The following is a 25,103-nucleotide window of genomic DNA, read 5'->3' on the forward strand; positions in this document are numbered from 1 at the left end:
ACAACAAATTTAGTCGACTTAGAAGCGACTCTCAGCTACCTTTGTTTATTGTCAAGATAGTATTTCCATTAAGGAGGGTACACCCGAAAATGATTGTTGTGAATGACATAAATCGTTGGCTAACAACCTGAGCGGAAGTCATCATCATCAGCTTGACTCTGATAATCTTGAATAAAAAAGGTATTTTAATTCGTCATCAGAGTCACTTTAGAAAGACTTCTGCATTTGAAACAGCGAATGGACTATCGTCCATGTTTGCATAAGATATTTCAGTTTTTCCTGTGCCTGATTTTCATGAAAAACTGAGAAGTCGGACGGTTGCACCTTTACTGCGCTCTTACGACTCATATTTCTTGGCGTAGAAACTGTAAATGAGATGTTGATTACTGTTTAATTTTTTTTGCCAAGAGGCCAAAACTTAGCCACAGTGAGTTAAATTCGACAGACCATGCAGTTGAACGACAGTCGTTAGCGTTGTGCCAAATAAGTTTTCAGTGCAGAAATTTCTGAAATTTTTTAATTTCATTAGTTTGCTTTTCTTTTTCACTTTTTTTTTTCATTCCTTTTGCTTTCTTTTGTCATGTTTCTGGCCTTATTCATTTTTCAGAACTTGGCTTTTCTTTAATTGTCAGACAGTTTGTTTTCTTGGAACGAAAATGATTTACATCAGCATTTATGTTGGTTGCAGACGCCATAAGAATGAAATGAAGTTTATTCAACTACAATTAACGTAGAGAACACATCAGCCGAGCAACGTGTCTTGCAGCACAAAGTGTGCATCACAGGAAAAGGTAAAGTCACACAGGCAACAATTTAATTGGCCATCTTGTTGGTGACTTTGCTGCAAACACGGAAAGGAATGTTGCCCGAATTAACACATGCCGTAAGGTGCTTTAAAAAAACCCTGGTCAGTCACGTAGAGAGACAATAAACGGCTGACAAATATATAAACAGTGACGATAAGATCACAATTCTTGGTCTCGCTTATTTCTGATCGCACTGAACTGCACAATAATTAGAGTATATCTGATATGAGTAGGTTATTTTTCTGCACCATCAGTTAAAAAATTTAAAAGAAGAGTGAGTACTCTGTAAGATTTTTTGTACCTTAGAATATAAGCTGCTTTTAAGGTCAAGACAATGCTGGTTATTTTTAATTTTTTTTTTTTGCCTTTTTGTCTGATCTCAATTGCCACTAATGAAGAAAGCTACGACTCCTTTTACGGCGTCAATTAGATGTATACCTTTACTTTCTCATATCGACAGACATGTACTCTTCCAGACATTTTAAACAATTTCTGTTAGCGACAACTGACAGGAAATACGAGGCCCTTTAAAAAAAAAGATTAGGAAGATAGCTCATTGTATTCTTAGATCACTGTTTTAAGCCTTGCGCTCAACGACAGGGGTCTTCGGGACAGTAATGAAATCCAAAGAGAAGGAAATAAAAGTGTTCTTCCCTTACTTTTCCTTCGCTGCGAAAGATGTTCAAAAGCATTCTTTCGTGAGTTAAATAATCTTTCGTTCCATGTTTTGTAAATAAGTCAGCAGCTGCGCGGGTTCTGACTGGCCTCGGGGAACGAGAACTTAGTTGAACTTATATCAAGTTCTGTATTTAAAGATAACTGTTCATTTTCACCAAAAATTAATTTTGTCTAAGCTTTAAAATGCTGCTTCATCGGATAAATTTTTTAGTGATTAGACCTTCGAAGAGAACAAGCTTCTTTCGACAAGTTAAAATTGCAGCCTAGAGCTCGAGCACACTGAGAAAGGCAATGTATTCATTTCCTTTATTTGAGTTATTTTGACCTCTATATTGAGCTGATTTTATTAACAAAGGAAATAGCCTTCTGTATATGAATAGAAAAACACTGAATCAACATCTTGCGCGGAAGCAAGGAAAAGCATTAAGAATATTTCACTTACTGAAAACGACAAAATTGAAAAATTATTGATAAAAGTCTTAAAGCTTAAGAATGATAATATTGGAAAGGTGAGTTATGAGTGAACTGTTAAATGGAGATACTGAGGATTCGTCACGAACGTGGGATGATAAAACAAAAGGATTTGTGTTCACGGGCGTAAATATGTCTTTCGCCTGGCTCAGAGTTATTTTAGCCTTAGCCGCTAGGCAACGGGTAGACTAATTCTGAGAAGGGCTTAAAACGTATTTATGCCCGCAAACATAAACTAAATTATTATCATCATCACTTAGGAGAGCACTTTGAAAATAAAAAATGACTAAAAAATGAGAACAAAACAGCCTGATTGGTCACGCGAGCGCGCGAGCGGGTCAAATACATTTTAGCAGGCCGCTAAAATCCCCATTTAAGCCCACAAAATGCACTACAGTGCTCAAAAAAATTATACTAAAGAAGATTTTAAACTTCACAGACTTTACGACTTTCAGATAGCCTCAGGGCAGTCTTATATTCTGGAAATATTGTTTTGGCGTTGTTAAGTTTTTTTTTTTTAGAGTTTTACATACAATTTTTGGAGACAGTGTGATTTGTCATCATGGAACCACTAAAGAATATTACTTTTATCTATTGATACTAGTTAAAACGCTTATTAATCGGATAGTTCATGGTGTTGTGCATGTATTTAGCGGTGCTACCCTTATTTTCACCTGACGCCCATTTAAACCTTTAGCTACATAAGCTACTAAGTGGCTCCAGCTGGTGGCTAGCTGTCTCGATCCGTAAATGCTTCTCAGATGTGGCTTTTTATCTTTTCCTTCTGCGCATCAGGAGTGTGTCATACCTCCTATAGGTAAACTTGTCATATTTATGTTCCCTGGTGTCTTGATTTTGTTGAGCAAAACAAGCAATTAGGAAAAGTAGCCTTTTAAAATGTGACACCAACTGTTCTGAGGAATCGTTCAGCGTCATCTTCATTGTTTATTAAAAAAATGTGCTAAAAATTTGACGACGGTCTCTGCCATTTTGATCAGTCTTGTTTAACCCTTTCACTCCCAGATCGAATTTGTAATTCACCTTACTGTCAACCATACATTCTTATGATGTTAGTTCAGAGAACTTAGAATTGGATCAACTCATTATCCCCAAATTGATTATTTTCTTTATCCTCATCGCTTATCTGGTTGATATCGTATTGATATTGTAAGGAGAATTCTGCCTTGGTCACTCATTGGAATTAAAAGTTTAAGAATGTTTCTATCTCTAAGCGATATGTTGGAACTGATTAGGAGAAAACCAAACGGCCGCTCTTTTTTTCAATAATCTCCGCGCTGTGGTTTGTGGTGCGGCTTCGTTGGCAAGATGTTTTCAACGAGTTGGTTTTAGTACATTTGAGAACAATTTTCAAGCGGTTGAGTTCCTCGTCTCAAAACCCTTCTGGACCATACTTCCAGTTTAAAAGCTTTCTTAAGTAGATTGAGCGGTGATACCCTCCCTAACTGTACATCAATTACTTTTTTTTTTCGAACAGAGTGAAATTTTTTTGGCATCTCAGGTCTTCTTTCGAAATAAAAGAACTCAAGTAGGTATCTAAGAACCTTTACAATTTATGGCGTGAACATTTTTCGTGATACGATTCAAGACTAATCCAGCCGTTAAACATCTTTACCGTAAAAGGTTTTTATTAATGCCTTTTAATGCGAACGCCCTCAGGGCTCGGTAACATCGAGAGGCGGCTGTTGTCCGGCGTAAGCCTTTATGAATGATAAAAAATTTAAGTGTATGAGGAAACTTAGAAGACGTTTTTCCTTTGCGTCGAACACACGGTCATTTAATTAATCTTAACAGTTAGCAGTTAAACGGCTCAAAAACTAATCCTTTAGGTGCGCAACAAAAAAACAAAAACAAAAACAAAAACAAATGTCAGCTTTCAACACCACTACTCTTTTGAAGCCCTCTTATTGGTTATGCAACTTCAATTTGACCAAACACAACGCTCCTTGAATTGACCGACACAAATTCCTCTATCACACTACGTTTATAACAAAGTGGACAAAACTCTGTTGCAGAAAATCAGATTTTGGTAAAATCTTCCTAATATATATGTTTAAAGCTCATGATTTTGTTTTTTAAATTTTGGCAATTTTTTTTAACTTTGTAAATTAATATCGGTAAACAGGTTCAGTGGTAAGGAAATAAAAGGTCATAAATTACCTTTTTTCAATTTCCATCAGCGGACCCCGATGTTGTAATGGACTGCTGTGCAGGGAAAATGGGCCGTTAAAAGCTCGCAAATGTAATTTCCGGCATTCTGAGCATCATAAAAGGGTGGTGTTAACAATAATTTTTGTTGACAACTCGGTAACTAGCCTGTCATTCCTGAGCTTTCAGAATGTTGCGTTCGTGAATAAATGGCTTGCAGGGGGGGTTCTTTTTAAGACCCCACCCTTACCTCATTGCCGGCTCGTAACTCACTCGCAAGAAAGCCCACACTAAACCCAAAAATTAGAGCCTGTATGAAGGCTTTGCAAGCAGCTTCAAGTTTGACTGGTTGAATCATACATTTAATTTCTTGTGCTTAATTACTCAAAGAAACAAATAAGTGTTAAGAACCATTTAGATTCGGATATTTTGCTATTAACATGACTTGCTCTGATAATACCCACTAATCGTGCTATTTATAGAATCAGTAAAGGTTGAGCCATCACTTGATATACAACTGGAAGAAGTGAAAGAGATCGGTACGAGTTAAAAAGCTTTTTGTTAAGCTTCGCACTCACAACGAGACTCCACGTCTAGAAATCGAATTCAGGCGACTTCCGAAAGCACTGATTGAAAATCTAGTTTCTTCACATCAAAAGTAACCTCATAATGGTCTGAAGCACGCTCATTTCTCGAAATATTGGAGGTACGTTTGACTCAGTTCAACTCACAGCAAAAGTTTCACCTGCAATATATTAAAGTCTCGTCAAAGGATATGCTAACTATTGGTCGAAGTTCTCTTCAAGGCTGTAATTAACCCCTGGAATCATAACGTGTCCTCAGGCTGAAACAACAAAATTTGGATGCGGTTTTAAAGCTCCTTGCCAAAGTTTGATCAGCCGGATTTTCCATTCCGCTGCTCTGTTGCTTGTGTACTTATTATGTTTTGCGAAACATTGGTTCAATATTTTCCCTTCACCTCTGAATATGAAGAACTTCGCAAGAGTTACATCGCTAACTGCGTCTTCAATAATTTTCTGACCTATCTCGCCGTTATGCTAAACATTGTAACATTCTATGCGATACGAAAAACTCAATCGTTGCCAAAGACGACAAAGACTTTGCTTTTGAGTCTGGTTGTTTCTGATGTCGGTGTGGGTCTGTTTGTTCAGCCATTTTACACTTCACTACTGGTCAGTTGGCTACAACGAAACAGCCCGAGCTGCCTCACTTACCGAATGTTCAGTAACGTCGGCCTGTTCTTTTCTCACGCTTCGTTTGCTGGTGTTGTGGCTGTAAGTGTAGACAGGTTCTTAGCTGTTAATCTTCATCTCAGATACAAGGAACTTGTAACCCACAAACGCGTTCTTGCTGTGGTGATTTCAATATGGGTGTTCAGTGCATTTGTTTCTTTGATAATATTGAGTGGTCTGCGCCTTATTCAGATCATCATTCAGACCTTTGCTCAAATAAGTAGCCTTGTTGTGACGACAGTAATTTATATCAAGCTTTATTTGGTCGTGCGATATCATAAAAATAGGATTCAGTTCTTGCAAGCACGCGGTGAACAGCCTAGGGAAATAAAAAATTTATCGAGTGTCATAAAATCTGCGCTCGTTAGCTTTTACGTGTATGTGGCTTTTTTATTTTGTTACGCGCCTTATTGGTTCTCTGTGACGGCCATACGATTCTACGGTCCGACGGTGACATTGAAGAGTTTACATCTCTTCTCAGTGACTCTAGTTTTTATGAATTCGTCTCTAAACCCTGTGATATACTGCTGGAAGATAAGACACATTCGGTGCGCCGTTATGAACATACTTCGGAGCATGTCTAGGAACAATGGCGTGGAAATTAAATTTAGTACCGAACAGTCGGCAATGAGCCCTTGTGATGTCACCAACTGAAGGCTACTTCGTCCGCTTAAAGACTTATTTTCTCTTAAATCAGCGCTGAGAGAGCCAGCGAAATAAAAAGCTTCCTCGATTTACTATAAAAAGCTAAAATAATAGCAAAGAGCAGAGTAAACCGGCTTTTCAGAGACAAACACAGTTTGCATGCAGTTTATCAGGGTTTGTGTTGGGAAAAGTTGGAGCGTATTTCAGGAACGCAAACCTGGATGTAGTTGTAAATCGACATTTGCATCAGGTTTTTATGTATAAAAAAGTATGATATAATCAAATGCAAAATTGAGAAACAGCAACTTTTATATAAAGCAAAGCAACAGGAGAGTAAAGCAGATTTAAGATCGCTTTTAAATGTTATAACTAATTTAAATTTTTGACAGAGTAAGTGAAATAAAAATTTGATAAATTAAAAATTCAGACTTTTCACTTTCCCTTGCGATATCATCTTCTTTGAACGAATACACCAATAATACGTTATAAGGTTTTTTTTTTAACCTATTTACAAGAATAAACTTGTGGGATAAGGAAATTAATTTTTTTAGTAAAAGGGCGTCAAAGCATACCGATCGGTTTTATTTATTTTCGCAATAGTCAGGTGTGGCCATGACAATGGTTTAAGCGCGTATACATGTCAAAGACAGTCAAATCATATTAATTCAGCTAAGAGCTTTCGGGAAAGTTTTTGTTTCTATTTGCAATTCTACCAAAATGAAGTGACAAGACTGAACTGAAAAAGAATTAAATAATGAGATGAATGATGTTACTCCCTTAAAGATTTCCACAGCAGGACATTTTTAACCCTTTCATTTTCAATTGGAAACTTCAAACAAACACATGGTTTATCTAATCCGCCTCTAGGCGTCCAAACTACTGAGTACTACAAGATGATAATAAGTGTTTCTGACACAACCAACTCAACTGATGCTTTGACATTAAAAGTCTTTGTCGAACGACACAATCTTGACGCATTTTTAATTCAAGTAATCTATGGCTTACATCGATCGATCATCTTCATCACTGATTGATCCCAAACTTAAATCATAGGTTTATCAACGTTTTAAGCGTCAATTACTGCTCTGTTTTAGTGAAGCTGAAAAGATAATTTTAAACGTGATTTATTGGCATCAATCGGAAGATGATTTGAAAGGTTTAAATGACGTCCTATACAGAAGGAGTACATCACTGATGAAAATAATTTTTTGCGGAAAACAGAGCAGGATGCCTCTTATCTTTTTTTTCCCTTCCGCTTTCGGTTTCCCGATAGCTCTTACCCGAGCTGAAAATGAAAGGTTTCAAACACCATTTAACAGCATTCGCTAAGGCCAGGGTAAAAAGTGTTTCATTTTAGCCTCCTTCATCGTCGTGGCATAGGAAATAAGGACTAACAAAATCCGGGATTAATGGAATGAAACTCTTGAATTATCAAGTAATAACACCATCGGAAAATAGACATTAAACGAAGCAGAACTTTTGATATAATCTCAGAACATGATGTAAAAATAATCACACCTTTTTTTCCTAACCATGTGAAAATAGAAATGTTTTTTAAGCCAAGACATCGTGAAATGAAATGCTCGGAAATTTGTGTTATAAACTGTTTTCGCGACTGATAAGAATGTGCCTTGAAGGGCCGAAGCCGTTTTAGCCTTGTATAAATATTTTTCGATATATTCCAAACACAAGAGAGGTTTCAATATCCTTTTGATTTAATAATAATAATAATAATAATAATAATAATAATAATAATAATTTATAGACTTATTTTGCGCAATTATCAATATAAGAATTTTCAATTGCGCATTACAATTAAATGCTAAAAATTCAACCCCTACATACATAGATACTAGAAACTAAAAATTAAAAACTAAAAATTAAAAACTAAAAATTAAAAAATAAAAAATATAAAAATATAAAAATATAAAAGATAAAAATATAAAAATATAAAAATATAAAAATATAAAAATATAAAAGTATAAAAATATAAAAATATAAAATATAAAATATAAAAATAAATAAATAATGATCACTAAGAAAATGTAAAAATATGAAATTAGATACAAAGAATTAAAAAGCTTTGGCAAATAAAAAAGTCTGAATGGCCTTCTTAAACTTATTTAAAGATATGGTGTTTCTGATAGAGCCCGGAAGATCGTTCCACAATTTAGGGGCGGCGGCATGGAAAGATCGATCGCCGAGCGTGGTGAGTGTTTTACCCCTGCAAGGAGCAAGGAGTAAGCCGTCATTGGAACGGAAATCATATCTTCCGGTGTCTCTAACAGAAATCAGCTCACTTATGTAGGCCGGGGCAAGACCGTGTATTGCTTTAAAAGTAATTAAGATAATTTTAAAAACTATGCAATATTTTACAGGCAGCCAGTGTAATGATTTGAGCAGAGATGTGATATGACCGAATCTGCTCTCCTGGAATATAAGGCGTGCATTAGATAGATATGTGACTAAAACTTGAGAGAAAATTTCTGGGAAATACAGCGGACCGCTTTTGCAGAAACTATTTAATACGCGCAAGCATACGAAATGTGCGTACACATATACGCGTAACCATATACGAGTATGCACATACAAGTAAAACGTGCGTTAGCTTGTGTACGTACGCATTTGTCGTTGCAAAGGTGCGCACTTAAGTAATGACGCGCTGGCGCATCGACGAACATTCACATCAACAACCATAAACGCACGTCTGCACCAAGGTGTTTGGAAAAAAAATTGGATGACTGGATGTATGTACACTCAGAGCTAATCTTCAAGTGAACAATTTTTCGGTGTGTAGTTAAATTACCAGGCAAAAGCTCTGAGTGTACCAAAAGGCAAGTGAGGTCGCATCCTCTAATTATCGAAACTCGCTTTAGGATTTTTTTAAAAAATCTCATGGAACAAATAAAGATTTAAATGACCGGGCAAAAGCTTTACCTGTACCAAAAAAGGCAAATGGAAAACCGTCGTCAACAAACCAGCAAACGTACTCACCTCAACATTACCAAGAACTGCCCTAACTGCCTGGTCTTTCTCCACAACATTCACCTCTGTGTCTGTCAACTTATCTATAACAAACTTCAACGACGACGCAGTGACATTGGTAGAAAGGAAATGTTTCTTTTTACTTAAAAAAAAAAAAAAACAAAAAACACTGGCAAAATTAAAGTATCCTCTAAGATTGACTGGTCGTCCGCTAAATCCTTTTGGAACTTGCCGCTATTTTGAAAAAGCCAAACTTTGTTCGAAATCGGTTCCGGTGGACTGCCTTTTAGCGCAGATCCGCTCGTTTTATTGCCCAACATCTCTCTACCATGGTGCAATAGTAGCACAGGAGTGAAAAAAAAAAAAAAAAAAAAAAAAAAAAACCCCGAGGGAAGTTTGAGTAGGGTCGCGTAATGAACTACACGACCCGGTCTTCCTCGTTTTTACTTTGCAGCTACTATGGCTCCGTTTACTATTTCACTCCGTTTTCCTTACAGAAGGCCTGGCATGTATTTTTCTTGAAGATTTAACATTCGAAGATGGCGTTTCTGTTCTTAAAGGAAATCAATAGCAATGTTAAAAGCAGCAGCTGATTAAGCAAAGCGCAGATTTGTTACCGATTAACATATCTAACGAATTGTAAAAATGTATCTTTTTAGCTGCTTTGTGTTTTTTAATTAACTTCAACTGATTCTAACCTGAAACGTTAAATTACCTGGCGACCACAGACATGTAGCTACCATATCAACAACCATAAACGCAGGTCCGCACCAAGGTGTTTGGAAAAAAAATTGGATGACTGGATGTATGTATACTCAGAGCTAATCTTCAAGTGAACAACTTTTTGGTATGTAGTTAAATTACCAGACAAAAGCTCTGAGTGTACCAAAAGGCAAGTGAGGTCGCATTCTCTAATTATCGAAACGCGCTTTAGGATTTCTCTAAAATCTCATGGAACAAATAAAGATTTAAATGACCGGGCAAAAGCTTTACCTGTACCAAAAAAGGCAAATGGAAAACCGTCGTCAACAAACCAGTAAACGTACTCACCTCAACATCACTAAGAACTGCCCTAACTACCTGGTCTTTCTCCACAACATTCACCTCTGTGTCTGTCAACTTATCTATAACAAACTTCAACGACGACGCAGTGACATTGGTAGAAAGGAAATGTTTCTTTTTACTTAAAAAAAAAAAAAAAAAACACTGGCAAAATTAAAGTCTCCTCTAAGATTGACTGGTCGTCCGCTAAATCCTTTTGGAACTTGCCGCTATTTTGAAAAAGCCAAACTTTGTTCGAAATCTTGTTCTTAAATCTTCGAATTAACTTCTACTGATTCTAACCTGAAACGTTAAATTACCTGGCGACCACAGACATGTAGCTAAAAATCTCGGCTTAAGAAATAGCCAAGTGTAAGACGTCCTTTTACTTTTCGAACTATGAAGTCTCCTAACTTCTTTATGTTCCGATTGGTTATGAGAAACTTCAACCCACACCTACCAATTACTAGATTCGTTGTTCTTTTCAATTAACATGCAAACAATAAAGTTCGAGAGAGATAATTGAAAATGCGTTGTACGTAACCGTCAATCATGTTTTATAATCTTAAGGTAATCATGTTTCTGAGTCGTGATTGGAGAATATCGGTACATGTTGTTAATTCTGCTTTTAAATGTCCGTTTGGAAGATGATTGATCGCAGCATGAAAGAAAATCGCAATTTCGGTGTTAAGCCCCACAGCATGTCGCATGTTACTGAGAGGCGCAGTGATTTTCCTTCATAAACGGAAAACTTTGAACAGTACAATAATTCACCCTTTCCGTCTGGAACTTAGAATAACGTTTTGGAGAAGATTTGTCATACAATTCTTTGGAGCAGACGAGAGAGGGATCACCTGGGCCGAATTGAGAAACCTTGAAACATTTTTTCGTACCGCTCAATGCAATGGCTAAAGAAACGTTGACGGTCAATCAATAGTATGAAGGAAAGATTTTGCGAATTTTATGGGCAGTTTTTCCCCTCCATATCTGATGCTGAAGAACTTTACACGTCTTACCTCGCCAACTGTGTCTTCAACCATTTTCTTTCCTTTACTGCCATCGTGTTGAACGTAGTAACTATCTACGTAATACGAAAAATTTCGTTTTTACCAAAGACTTTGAAAATATTGCTTACGAGTCTTGCCGTTTCTGACGCTGGTGTTGGTTTACTGGTTCAGCCATTTTACACGTCGCTTCTGGTCAGATTGTTACGACAAATAAATCTAACCTGTGTTGAACATAAAATTTATATCTTAAGTGCAAATGTTTTCTGTGCACTTTCGTTGTTAAATGTTCTGGCTGTAAGCGTGGACAGGTTCTTAGCGGTTCATTTTCATCTCAGATACCAAGAACTTGTAACTCACAGGCGCATCATTCTGGTGGTCATATCAATTTGGTTTTTCTCTCTGGTTCATTCTTTCGCCACGCTGTGGCTTTCAAACTATGTGAATTTTTTTATCTCCATCCTTCTAAATGCTGGCGGTATCATTTTAACTTCAACTATCTACTGGCGACTTTATTTAACGGTGAGACGCCACAAGAATCAGATTCACGGCATGCAACAATCAGAACAGACTGAGGAGATGTTTCATATTTCGAATATCCTTAAAACTGCAGTCAGCGTATTCTACGTGTGTCTTGTGTTTCTGCTTTGTTATCTGCCTATCGGTATCTGTCAGTCTGCAGTGATATTGTATGGTTCGAATCACACCTTGATCAAATTCTATCATTATTTGATGACTTTGGTATTTCTAAATTCATCTCTGAATCCTGTAATTTACTGCTGGAAGATGAGAGACATTAGACACACCGTTTTGAATATATTGCGGCGTGCGCGTTGAACAAAAATCGCACCTCTCGCTAATTCTTGTATCTTCTTAGGTTTTACCGTAACTTCCCATGATGAATGTTTATGTTCAGACCCTATGGGGCTATGTGAGAAAAACTGTTTTATCAAATCGTAGTAGTGAGGTGACACAACTTATTTTCAATTTCACTTATCACCTGAGCAAGTTTTAAGCATTGTCTTGAAGGAGATAAATTTTCATCAATGTATCAGTACACTAAAATAAATTCTTGCGCAACTTTTTGGGTGAAAGTATATTGTTTGCTTACCAAACGCAGAAAATCTGATCTGTAGTCCGCGAGCAGGCCCTAATTTAATTATTAGCGCTTCGGTTCAGGCTTTTCTTCGCCCGAACAAGGCTGGCCGGGAGAGATCTGCAAGTGGTCTGGCGCCTCGTCATTAATGGCTGGACCCCTGACAACCTCTCTCCGACTTGTTTCAAATCTTCCCACGAGCTAAGAAATGCGTGTCCTGCAGGGATAATTTATTAATAATAAGGGTCCGGTCGCAGGCTATATGAACTGATTAGGAAGAAGAACGTATCTGGAACGTTTTTGTCTTGTATCTTGAAGGGAGAGAAATATTTTTTTAATTTCATTTATGACCAAAAAGGTTGTGTCCTCGTGTACTGGTACACAAAGGAACGAAATATTAACGAACTACGTCACAACTCCATGTATGGATATGAAAACAATAGGAACTCCCCCGTGTACCGGTACACCAGGACAGCCCCACCAAAAACCATCAAAAAACCTATTTACATCCCGTCTTTTGTTTCCAGTAAAGTAGAGGCTGAGTTTTAGAGACATTTATCAAATAACCGACGTCCCGGCAGATAGCAACGTGTTTTTCACTCTTTACTATGCATGTCTGCTTACCTTGAATCTAACATACACCAAAACTTCATTCAAATTTCCGTAGTTAATAGAGCCACTCCTTATAAACCAATTCTAGAGCTGGAAAGTTGTCTTTGAATGTTCTAATATCATCAGGTGAAAAATGATTGTAGCTTAGTGACAATCTCTTTAGCAAAGGCAGTGTTGTAATCATCTGACAAAGGGGAGAAACAGAAGATGAATTAAACATGTGATCCTCAAGTGACAAATACTCCAACGTTGCTGCTGACTTAAGAACAAAACGGCACAACAGTTTGATACAGTTCACAAATGCACCGCCATCTAATTTCAAAGACTGCAAATGCTCTAAAGTGTCCAGTTTGCACATTTCACGGAGGTCAGATTCTCGTACCCCACATCCTCTAAGATCCAGACGAGTCAAGGGTGACTGTAGATGACTGAGAATAGTGTACACTCCAGACCGGATATAGTTACCAGACAGATCAAGCTTTCTTAGCGTTGTTACTCTATGGCAAATATTGGCTATTTCCTGAATAGCAGAAGTGTTCTGACTCGTTATACCAGTGTAGGAAAGATTAAGATCTGTTAAGTTCGTAAAGGTTGAGATAATAGGGGATATAACTTTGATTCCGTCTTCCTGTAGTCCATTCATTTCCAGGTTTAAGCCTTTGATGATTAAAGACTAAAGTAAAATAGAAAATGATGAATATCAACATGAAAGTATTTTATAAAAACATTATTTCTCTAACAAAGGCCCCCTCCTTACTTACTAACAAAACACACATGTGGTAGTGGTACAGAAGGGGAGGAATCCTCCAGACCTCTCTCCTGCTTTCCACATCTTTCTGCACTCTGTGCTATATTTAACAAATAGATTCCAAGTTGCTGTGCGTCTGTTCAGTAATAGATCACAGATGATGTCAAAATGTGGTAAGTAGTTTCATGATGACATCATCTATACATCTGTCCTCCAATAGATCATAAGTGAGAACCAATCAGAATGCGTGCATAACTGAGCTTGTTATATAATGTGAAATAGAGCAGGTCAATGATTGACCCTATGACCCCTAAGAGTGACTGGTATGTAATTTCTCCTTACAATCTGAATCACACATTAAGGTCACAAGAATGGAGGAGATGATCACCATCTAAAGAAGCTCCTGATTGTTCAACAAATTCTCCTTGTCAGCACTCAACACCATGTATAAAGAACAGTATAGAGAACATGCGTACTGATGCTAGGGTGTAAAGGGTTGAAAAAAAGGGTGATTTTCCATTTTTATCTCACATTTTCCCTGTATGAAGCAGAGCACCACACAGCAAAAATTTACCAACAATTATAACTGATCATGATTATATTTGATAGATTGTCATTGACTATAGCTGAAATGTAAATAACTTATCTTTCTTCCCACCTCCAAAGAAGACAACAAGGTGCGAAGCTTATTCCCTCTAATGGAATCTACTTTCAAATGTGATATCTTTAAATCAATAACTGAGTGCCTGATGCAAGCCTGGATTACAAGGCCACAGTTGTCTTTGTCAACAACACAATCTAGCATAACCACTGTTGGAGGAATTCTCTGGCATAAAGTTTTAGTTGGAAAGTTTTCTTTTATATATTCTGCTGTTGGACGTGTGTCCAAAATTTTCATTCCCAATACATCATTGTCTGAAACTTGAATATCTCCTGCTAGCTTGCAAAATGCTGTGGTTCCATGAAGACCTAAAAATCCAAAAAAGATGAAGTTTAAGCCAGGGTTGTATTGATGAGAGGAGACCAGATACCTCTGGGGCAACAAAGTTGGGCTTTGGGTGACATATATTACTCATATCTTCCCGTGCAGTGAAATGATGTGAAGTTTTATATGAAATAATTCATATTTGTACTGCGGTTGTAGATGAAAGTGAAATGTGATCATCGCAGTAAATTTTCCAATTTAAGCAATTGGAAAGAAGAAGCCTGAAAAAAATCAGGGCTTCAACGGGATTCGAACCCGTGACCTCCGCGATACCGGTGCGATGCTCTACCAACTGAGCTATGAAGCCACACATTGTGGCTTCATAGCTCAGTTGGTAGAGCATCGCACCGGTATCGCGGAGGTCACGGGTTCAAATCCCGTTGAAGCCCTGATTTTTTTCAGGCTTCTTCTTTCCAATTGCTTAAATTGGAAAATTTACTGCGATGATCACATTTCACTTTCATATATTACTCAGTTTGTGAGATGTCCAACCCCAATTACAGAAAACTGATCTTACCCCATTTAGAGAAACTGACAATTTCCAAACATCAATAAGGTGTTCAGACGACCTCCAAACATTGCTAGAGATTCCCAACGATGCTCATATGAGTTCTAAAACTTTCTGAATGTGTTTGTATAAAGAGCTGATCAGAATAAGGATTTGAAGAGTAAGGCAGCACGTCTCACCAAGTTATTTTACATTGGGTATCCTTCCCAAGGGGGAAAATGTAATGAACCCGTCAAACTTAAGGGGGGGAGGACCCCACAGTTTTAAGGTAACATTTCAGGCTTAATATTTATAGGTGCATAACAGTATAAAGGCTATGAAAATTTGCATAATTTTATGACGTGAAACAAATATCGAATATCTATAACTCACCAATGTTACATCCCCTAATGTCGACAAGTTGTAAATCGCATTTAAATTTCTGCAAACAGTACGCCAGGAGAACTGCTTTCGGTCCATCAAAACCTTGAACATTTTGCAATATGAGTTGTCTTAAAGGCCAGTTCACGATCAAAGTTCTTAAACAGAGAATCCTGGATTGAGAAATGGAAGTTAAAAGAAGCTCTTGTAGAACAGCTCTTGGCAATGTGCTCAAGTCATATCTTTCCACAATATATCCATCCTGCACAATGGTAGAGGCCGATAATTCTACTAGCGAACAAGCAGACATTTTGGTTGTGAAATATTCGAGAAGAGACTGAGAACCAATCATCACAAGTCCATGGGTCACGCTACCTCACAAAATTTGACCTGGCAACGTGAAGAAAAAAAGATACTTTGGTCATTCTTCTTCCAGCAATAAAAAGAAATTACAGTAAATTTTCAAAATTCAATTTCCTATTATGTACAATAAATTAATTACGTTAATACAGTATCGACCATTTTCAAAGTCGCCCAGTGCCCTCCCAGCCCAGGTCCAAATGATCTCGCGTGGCTGCTAAGTATCATGTTTTATTAGTGGAACTTTCGACCTGGCATGTTTTTCAATCACGTTATATTTTACGAAACATGAGATGCGCGTTATGTCAAAGGGAAATAACAGGAGTCTCTATTCATGGTATTCCGCTTTCGTAAAGAAAGTAGAGCAACGATAAACCTCAAAACAGACTAAATTATGCATCGGTATGCATCCTTGCATATTCTCGTCATCGCAAATTTTCTTGCTCTACCTTGTTGTAGTTATTTTGGGGAGTACAAAGTGCTGATATCACATAGCCACGGAAGCGAAATTGGAGAGGAAACAGCTTTCGAAGCCGAAGTTGTGCTGAAACCCAAAGCAAATAGTAGAGACTTGGGACAAACTGAAAATATAATATACGAATTCTCGTGGAAAGTTACCGATCTGGAATGGATCAGACCGAACCAAACAACGCACAGATGGAATAGCTTTCGATGGCGATGGTTTAGCGAAGGACAGAAAACGGTTTTTGTTTTTGTGAGGATTATTGTTGGAACTGAGTATAACAGTCGTAATTCCAGCAAACGAAAGCAGTCACAAAGTGGGCACACTGAGTATTATGCCAGGAACCATACACAGATTACAGTTCATGGAACTGAAGGTATATGTTTTGTCAGACTGAAGCACTTTCACTTTCTGGAAAGTGTCGCTTTGCTGTATGGCACAAGAAAAAAATTTAAACAAGGATTTCTCTTTACAACATTAATATAATTCCAGGCAGAAAAGTGTTGATAAACATTGAAAAATATCGATTGACGAACATTGTTTTATTAGCCGTCAAAATTTCAAAGCAAAATATCTAACAAATGTTTGTCCGGTTGGACTGAAAATTGATACTTGAAAATTGATACTTAGATCACACCGTCACCATCTGCTTGTCTGACAGAGTATGAAATATGCAAGGATAATAATTATGTTCTGATCGCCGATCCTCCTCGCGATCACAGAGTTGGAATTCTCTGATTATGGTTACGTTTTATTAATTGCCATTTAAGTAGAAAATTATGGCCAATCAAACCTTCTAGGTCAAAGTGCTTTTTTTCAGAATGGATTCGCTGTAATCTGTGAATTTATGACCTATAATAACTTAGTCCTTTCTTTGATTATTTTTGGCGATATTTAACATTTATTTCAATACATGGTATTTTGGGTGATTTTTCAAGTTAAAAGGTCTTCAGAGCTATAAAGTCTATTCCATTTCTTCAGTAAGTAAACGCAGTGCTATAGAACTGGAAGAGCAAAAAGTTTTAGGCATGAGTGTTTGGAAGATGATCACTCCCAATTTTTTTCTTTGCCTTTGCTCAAGTGACACTTTCAACTATTTGCATTTGCTATCATGCCATGTTTACAAAGTGGCTGGTGTTTCTTAATTCAGCAAATTGGAAAAAAAGCTGGATGAAATAAGTACAAAGTAAGTGCCCTTTCATGTGGTGAACCTTTTGTTTTGCTACAAATGTTCACTCTCTAATAGTTTTGAATGTTACTAAATGAATGTGTGCCTTATTGGCTAATCTCTTTTATTGCTATATCTTTTTGCAGAAAAGATATCTGCATCTTTGGAGGCTTATCAGAATTCTTCCCAAGACATAGATCAATTCATCGCAGGAACAGTTAACCTTGCTGTCATAATCAATAGTCCCAATAGATATGTCAATTTATCATATGACTGGTACTTTGGTGATGGAACTCGACTGTTAAATTCATGTCAAAGTCAATTGAGTCACAATTTTACCACTGTGAGAAGTTGTACAGTGAAAGTTGTTATCTATGGATTTTACGGGGGAAAACGCTGCAAAGGAGTTGCTTTTAAAGATCTTCAATTTAAAGGTAGATGGTGGCCTTTAAAACCTTCACAATTAATTTAAAATAACCTGTTCTGTGCAAATCCATGTAAACATAATCAAATGTCCTTTGTTCCTTATTCCTTCTTTGTCCAAAGAATGAGTTTGTCAGGGAATGTAACTGGACATTTTATGAAGAGAGATTGAAAATCCTGATTACATCACCAATTCTTTAGCAAAGTACCTTTAACAGTCCTGCTGTACTTTAAGGGTCGTGAATAAACATTGTAATTTTATAATGTCATTCATGATTATTTTGGCATAATCTACCTTATCTTTTCAAGCAAATGTTAAAGCATACCTGGTGATCGATTGTTTACCTGGTCCAAAGTTGCCGTCAGACGAGGAAAAAATTGCAATAAACATTCCTGCTAGGTTTGAGGTGAAATTCAAGGATCCATTCAAAGCAGTCACAAATGTATCCATTGATTGGAAGTTTGGAGATGGTTCTATAAAGAAAGGGAGCAATAGCTGTGTAATATTTCACACATACAAGGAAGAGAAAAAATATCTTGTCTGGGTGACTGTCAGGGTCGAAACCAGGTACTATATTGCAACCGAGACCTACCTTATCTCCAAGAATGTTTTTGTGAAAGGTGAGGACCTGCATTTATTTCTCTGACAAAGAAGACTCCTGTAAAGCAAAACCATGACACAGTTTTGACAAAGTGCAATTTTCTAACCAACTTGTCCCATCTTTTGGTGCACTGAAAACTTTTGTGTACATGTGAATATTTTTTATCATCCTGGGTCCAGATGTATAAAAGGCAGATAACACTATCCAACTGCAGATAAATTGCTTTCCAGTGGATAAGTGAGAGCAAAGTTTACTGCTCTATCCACTGAAAAGCACTATCCAACCTTGGAATGACTAGGGCATGCTGTCTAATTTTGTCAATTTTTTTCTTTGTCCTCAGTAAAAGTTTTCTGCCAAAAAGTTTGAATTGATTACAGTCCCCGTTGTTAAAAGGGTCTTGGGATGTAACACTGTCATGTTCTGCTAGTTGGTAGACATTGTATCAGGAATGAATTATTACTCTTATTCTCTGTGAAACATCTCAATAGTTTTTACCATAATGCAGACAAATGCCAGCATAATTTCTCTGTTGGCATCCTAGTTTTAATAAATTATCAACATCATTACCATTTCATTCTCTTCACAGCACCTGTATCTCTTAAAGTGCGACATAAAAATGTTACTAAAGGTAAACCAGTGGCTTTTCACATCTCTTGCAATGGAAGGTAATTACTTTTTCTTTAAGAATTCAATATATCTTTTAAAATTTGCCATCTATATATATGTATATATATATTTATCACATAAACTGTGGTGTTATGCAAGGATTTCCGGCCCTGAGAAAAGTGGTAACAACATGTGTGAAAAAATATCATATTTTTCACGTGTGTTGATATAGCTAATTAGCTGCTGACACGTCACTCACCTTTGGCGCCACTCAGTCAGTTTGATGAATGATCAGCAAAGCCTTCATGATTCTCAATAAAAGGTAGTTTGTCGGAATGTTCTCTGATTGTGGTGGCTAAAACACTGAAAAATCCGTATCACTGACAGACAATGAGGTTCAAACTTTTCTAGAAGGGGAAAAACCAATATACAAAAAGAAAAACTGAAAGTTATGTATTCAATGGCTTTGGTGTTGGCATTTCTCGTGGCTGAGAATGAAAATCAACAACTTGAAGATTTGCCACTGGCCGATTTTGGCTGTTTACCTCAAAGACTTCTTCTGTTGGTGAGGACAAAGTCAATAAATGAGATTTTTTATGTTGAAAATTATGACCATTGTTGTTTTTGTAATTGTGATTCAACGCATTTTTCCATCCTAAGAGTTTATTGTGTTTATATGATAAAAAAAATAATACATGGTTGCTTGTAGATATGGAATTTCTCTTCTTGTGTTCAACTCGACATCTCACTTATTTGCTGCGCTCACTTGTGAGCTATCAAGTTAAACACTCAAAGAAAAATTCCATATCTACATGCACCCATGTATTATTCTCTATATAATTATAAAGTACTGGCCGTGGTTGTTTGAAGGTTGTACAAAGCTATCCACTGACTAAATCTCTATCTGTTCAAGAACACAGTAAGTTTTGCCATCACTTATCCACTGAATGGTGACTTATCTGTTGGACAGCATTATCCACCCTTTATATAACTGGGCCCTGACCTAAAGTCCTTACTACCCAGTGCTCTGCAAATGTAAACTTATGTCATTCCTAAAAATGTTCCTGACCAGCATGCAAAGGGTTATCAGTTTGAACCCCTTAACCCTTTACACCCCAATATCACTATCCATATTCTCCATACTATCCCCTATACATTTCTTAAGGTGCTGACAAGGAGAATTTGTTTAACAATCAAGAAATTCCCAAATAGGTGATCATTTCCTTTATGTGTGTCACTTTTACATTTGGTTCAAGTTAATACTGTCAGGAGAATTTAGACACTACTCACCTTTAGGGGTCAGAGGTTTAACCCTTTAACTCCCAGGATCTGATTGTTAATGCTTCCCTCTAGTGGCTACATCTTTCCTTTTATATTAGTTGCAAGAATTAGGTATTTGATCAAGATAACGACTTTTACCCAATACATTTGAGAACTCTCATTACTGGTTTGCAGGAGGGTGGATGAATATTGTAGGGAGAAGTTACATGCGAATCACTTCTGGGAGTTAAAGGGTCAATTAACCCTTTGAGCATTCTAGTTCTTGCTCAGACTTTCATGTGAAAGTTTGTTGTTTGGAAAACTGCACAAAAGCGCATCCTTTTGTCAGCATGTATAAATGTTTCTTGCAACAGACTGTATCTCCTACTGATATGGTTAATGATATTGATATTTTAGGTAGAGTTGGCAGCAAACTGATCTTTTAATTGCCTCTTTTCTTTCCCAAATAGCCTGCCAGTGTCTTTTCGTTGGTGTGTTTCAAGACATTGCAGCAAAATCCAGGGAAGCGACTGCAGTCCCTCTCTGGAACACAATAATTCCTGCTATTTGATTGTGAATCATACATTCCGCAATTCTGGAAACTTCTGTGTCATTGTTGGAGTGATGAATGGTGTCAGTAATACTAACACATCTCTTATACTACAAATCCCTGGTAAGATATTTTTTCCTATTTATTTGTAAAGCAGTGCATGCCTTAATATTAGAAACCATGTCATAGGGGAAGCTGACACATGTAGTATTTATTTAAACAGTTCTCTGATTCATAAAGGTCACTTTATCATTAAGAAATCAAAGATATCAGTTTCTTTTTCTTTCCAAATAGTTCAATCTGTTGATGTTGAATTGTCTTCTGAACAGGCAGTTTCTCAGACAATTTGGTGTCCTCCAATGAAAGATTTAGTTCACATGGCAAAATTTGTCATTGAAACTGAAATCATGAATGCGATCCTCAATCCTCGATCCTGCGATACCCGCAGAATTATTTTCAGTACTAGTTGAGTATTACTCATAACTGCGAGGATCCCTTTCATTCGTTTCTTCAAGCACAGTTCACATGTATATGATTTTCCATATATTTGCAGTAATTGAAACTGAAACCTAACATAATTTGTGATTTTTAATCAAGGCATTGAACATCTAAACCCAGGAGCATACTTCTCCAGAAACAGAGAACCATGAAATTTCATATGTTAATATTGCTCACTGCTTGGATATTTGACTGACAAAATGGATGCCTTTTCTTTGTTTTTCTAGAAAGTCTTCATTCTATAAAACCAGCCCAAAAGAGGAGCAAAGACAAGGCAGCAAAAGAAGCTGTCATTGCTATCTTTGTCATATGCCTTTTGATAGGTGTTATTGTAATTGTTATACGAAAATTGTATTATAGGAAAAGAGAAAAGATAGAAAAGGCAAACTTTGATTTTAGAGACAGTGATGACATAAGTTTGTCCTCTCTACAATTGTTTGAAAGACCTTCTTGTTTTCCCTGGTGTGGGAACAGAACTTCATGTGGTGCAGAATGTGTACCTCTCTGTGACCATGCTGCTGGTAGAAAACTTTACACGCTATAATCTTTTCAGTGAATTGGAGTATTTTCTCTGTGAGTGAAGAACCCAATAATTTAGAGAAAAGAAGATTCTACTGTGAGGGTATGGAAAATGTATTTCTCACAGAATGAGTTAATAAAAGGAAATTGCATGAACATAATATTACATACCTCATTCATCTCAACCAATCTTTCCAAAATTGTTTCTTAATGGAGATTATTTTTGTGATTGTTTTGTTTTGGTTTATAGTACAAAGAATTATACCAAATTGTCTAAATTGAATTAATATTAAGATTTTTGTGTTAATTTGTTGCCCATTTCATTGGTCAATGTTAACACTAATATGTGTATATAATTTATGTTGGATATTAAGTATAATAAAAAATTATTGGATGAGGTTTTTGCGATATCCAGAATAGGCAAAGTCAAAATAGGGGTTATCAGCCAAAGACTGAGGCTGATAACCCTTGCTGAGACCTTGATTATTCTGGATATCAATAAAACTGAATCTAATAATTGTTTCATCTTACAATGAATGAAAAAAAAAAATGATCACAACAGGAAATGGAACTGATAATTTATTTCTTCACATGTAAAAATTTACAAATCAGCACGCAACACAAAGCGTGTAAACTTGACATGATTAGCCTTAGAAATCATGCACTGCAGCCATACATGACATGATTACCCATGACCTTTGAGTTGGATAATCTGCAGCTAGATGACATCCCAGTTGCTGATTTTAAAATTCACTGTACACTTCAGCCAATCAGAAAAGAGATAGTGAGTTGAATGAAAATAATAATATTTAATATTCTATTTTGACTGAAGCCAGAGCAAGGTAGTCTGAGTAGAGTGAAAACTTTTAAAGAAAAGAGATCATTATACACAAAAATTATGTAATGTAATGTTATAAAATCTTGAATTTGATGTAACAACAAAGTTTAGAGTGCTATTAAAACATTGCAAATCACATTTTATAGTGTAGAGGAAGAACAAATAAAAAAGCTGGATCTTTTGTTAATTTACATGTGCAGTGGTCCTTATCATAAATGTAATCATCATCAGATGTCTAATTCTGAATTCTGGTTATCAACTTTCCTTTTTTCATCATTGCATGACTGAAGCCACAGTGTCCCATACCAGTAAATGTATTGCTTTTCTAATCTGGCATTTATTTTTAGTTATCACTTAAGGTAGTTTTCTTCAAAGTTAATGCCAGTTTGAACCCTAATGGGACAAAATATGCAACACTACACATGTACTCCCCCTCCACAGTCACTTTTAAATTCAATAACACTTTTCATATCTTCTTCAGGTGTCGTCTAAGTTGTGAGACTAAAGATGAAAGGACAGGGAATTTTTTTTCCAATTGAGTGTTGAAAAATCAAAACAAAAGTATTCTCAACTACCAATCAGAACATAGAGAAATATTATGGTGTATGCTGATTTTCATTTGCATTCAATTTATATTGAAATGCACTCTACCATACAGGAAAATTAACGTAGAGACCAACCATTTATTATTTTAGAAGTCAGTTAAAATGATGATTATTGGTGTCAGAATAATGACATTTTAATGCATATGTACAAATTGGACAACAATATCATTAAAAGAATATAGTATGACCACAACTCCTCTCAGGTAGAGCATCTTTTTTTAACAAAATGCCAGATGCTATACTTTGCATCAACTAAATTCAGTCTGTCTACAGTAGATGCAATTGTTCTTGCTGTCTCTTCAGGAGCATTTCCAAACACAAACTGCCACAGTTCCTCCAAAATACATGTAGAGAAGATTTTTGACTTCATGTGTGAGCTCAAAACCATAACCTTCACCCACTACAGCATGCCAGGAAGAACCAAACTTCTTGTCTAAACTTTCTTTGATCATTTTTGCTGCAGCCTGAAATACAATAGGATTGAACACAGCTTTCCTTTTGCATTTAGCTACTCTGTGTCTGTTCTCAAGCTGAGTGGCTATTCTAGCCAGAACTCATATCAGTTCCCTTAGCATGAAGTGATTAAGAGTGTTACTACTCTGCCCTAGATGAGATGCCAATCCATTGCAAGATATCCCTAGCATTTCATCAGGCTTCCCTGAAACTTTGCCACTACCTATTAAAACTCCTGAGTGAAGAGAGGCACTGTGGGAGTTAACCCTTTAATTCCTAAGATCATATTTATAATTCTCCTTAATGTCTGCCGAACAATTCCTATTATGTTAGTTTGGAGAAATTGATATCAGATCAATTTGTAATCCAATAATTAAAATTTTTCTTTATTCTCATCACTTGTGTGCATGATATTTTATAGATATAGTAAGGAGAAATTCTATCTTGGTCACTCATAGGGTTAAAGGGTTAAGTTTTCTGCCCAAGAATACAACACGTTGACCAGCTAGGTCTCAAATGCTGGACACCTCAACTCAGAGTTCAGCACAGCAAACGTTACCAGTAGGCCACCTCTTGAGCTACTCTGTGGAAGTGGGATGTGACTAGTTCATTGTCTACTTGGAAGAAGGGCTGTGAGAATTTGAAATTTATTTTGAAAATAATAGAGTCTTGCCAGCAAAATATTGATTAAATTTACATAATTCATTCCATTTCAACTGTTTGGCTCCAAATGGTAAAGGACAAAGGTGTTTATTCAGCCCAATCAGAAGTTCACCTCAGCCCCCAGTGGAAGACAAGGAGGTCTAAAGTAGGAAATTAGTGTTTAGCATGGAAATAAAATTGGATTATAAAAATTCCGGTCATGCAGTTCATCTAAAATGAGCTAAGGATACCAAGAAGCAAGTTGAATACTCCCACCTGAACTTATTAGGTATCCAAGCGGCCACGATCATGATTAAATTTATTAACATTTGAAGTAAACAAAATTTATTTACCTCGTTATTCGTTGAAAACTTTTCACAAGCTGTTACACAGAGCTCCATCGCTTCAGTCCGCATTTCATCATTCATATCCGAATACTGAAAAAAGTGTATGAAGGGAAATATCAAAGCCTCATGTAACCGAGTGATTCAAACGAAAAACGTGCACTATTACTACTACAACAGTTGTATCACCATACTGACTGTGCGATTCAATTCCCCTTCAACTCACCCGAATCAAAGGGTAACTATGCAGCCGTTTATAATCATATCCTCCACTTTCTTGTGCTGTACCACCTTCCTGATTTTCTGCCATGGTATAAGTTCTTAAATACTCTACAAAAATGCTAAAATGTGTACGATTTTTACCAACACAAACAAAGATGGAGGTAGGCTAGCTCTTCACCCTTTGTTTCCATG

The 25,103-nt window shown here is 36.6% G+C and overlaps 4 protein-coding genes across 4 annotated transcripts; 2 read left to right on the top strand and 2 right to left on the bottom strand.

Moving 5' to 3' along the window:
• The first annotated feature begins 4,914 nt into the window (after positions 1 to 4,914).
• LOC113667726 (beta-4C adrenergic receptor-like) lies at positions 4,915 to 6,435 on the top strand. The gene has a single exon (XM_027183584.2). It carries the CDS (start codon positions 5,063 to 5,065, stop codon positions 6,026 to 6,028), a length of 966 nt encoding a protein of 321 aa, XP_027039385.2. The 5' UTR covers positions 4,915 to 5,062; the 3' UTR covers positions 6,029 to 6,435.
• Positions 6,436 to 12,725: 6,290 nt separating this feature from the next.
• On the bottom strand, positions 12,726 to 15,799 carry LOC113667765 (leucine-rich repeat-containing protein 14). The gene is made up of 3 exons (XM_027183620.2): positions 15,371 to 15,799; positions 14,164 to 14,474; positions 12,726 to 13,430 (listed from the first exon to the last, which is right to left on the bottom strand). Exons 1-3 carry the CDS (start codon positions 15,708 to 15,710, stop codon positions 12,813 to 12,815), a joined length of 1,269 nt encoding a protein of 422 aa, XP_027039421.2. The 5' UTR covers positions 15,711 to 15,799; the 3' UTR covers positions 12,726 to 12,812.
• A 111-nt stretch (positions 15,800 to 15,910) lies between these two features.
• LOC113667761 (uncharacterized) lies at positions 15,911 to 22,832 on the top strand. The gene is made up of 6 exons (XM_089185053.1): positions 15,911 to 16,557; positions 17,496 to 17,783; positions 18,082 to 18,393; positions 18,961 to 19,039; positions 20,711 to 20,913; positions 21,516 to 22,832. Exons 1-6 carry the CDS (start codon positions 16,113 to 16,115, stop codon positions 21,830 to 21,832), a joined length of 1,644 nt encoding a protein of 547 aa, XP_089041179.1. The 5' UTR covers positions 15,911 to 16,112; the 3' UTR covers positions 21,833 to 22,832.
• LOC113667705 (dynein axonemal light chain 4) lies at positions 22,374 to 25,102 on the bottom strand. Its single transcript, XM_027183558.2, has 3 exons — positions 24,916 to 25,102; positions 24,699 to 24,782; positions 22,374 to 23,714 (listed from the first exon to the last, which is right to left on the bottom strand). The coding sequence occupies exons 1-3, from the start codon at positions 24,997 to 24,999 to the stop codon at positions 23,550 to 23,552; spliced, it is 333 nt and encodes a 110-aa protein (XP_027039359.1). The 5' UTR covers positions 25,000 to 25,102; the 3' UTR covers positions 22,374 to 23,549.
• Between the last annotated feature and the right edge of the window lies 1 nt (position 25,103).

Source organism: Pocillopora damicornis, chromosome 10 (genome assembly GCF_964200805.1).
Source record: "Pocillopora damicornis chromosome 10, jaPocDami1.2, whole genome shotgun sequence".
In the NCBI taxonomy this organism is placed as follows: Eukaryota; Metazoa; Cnidaria; class Anthozoa; order Scleractinia; family Pocilloporidae; genus Pocillopora; species Pocillopora damicornis.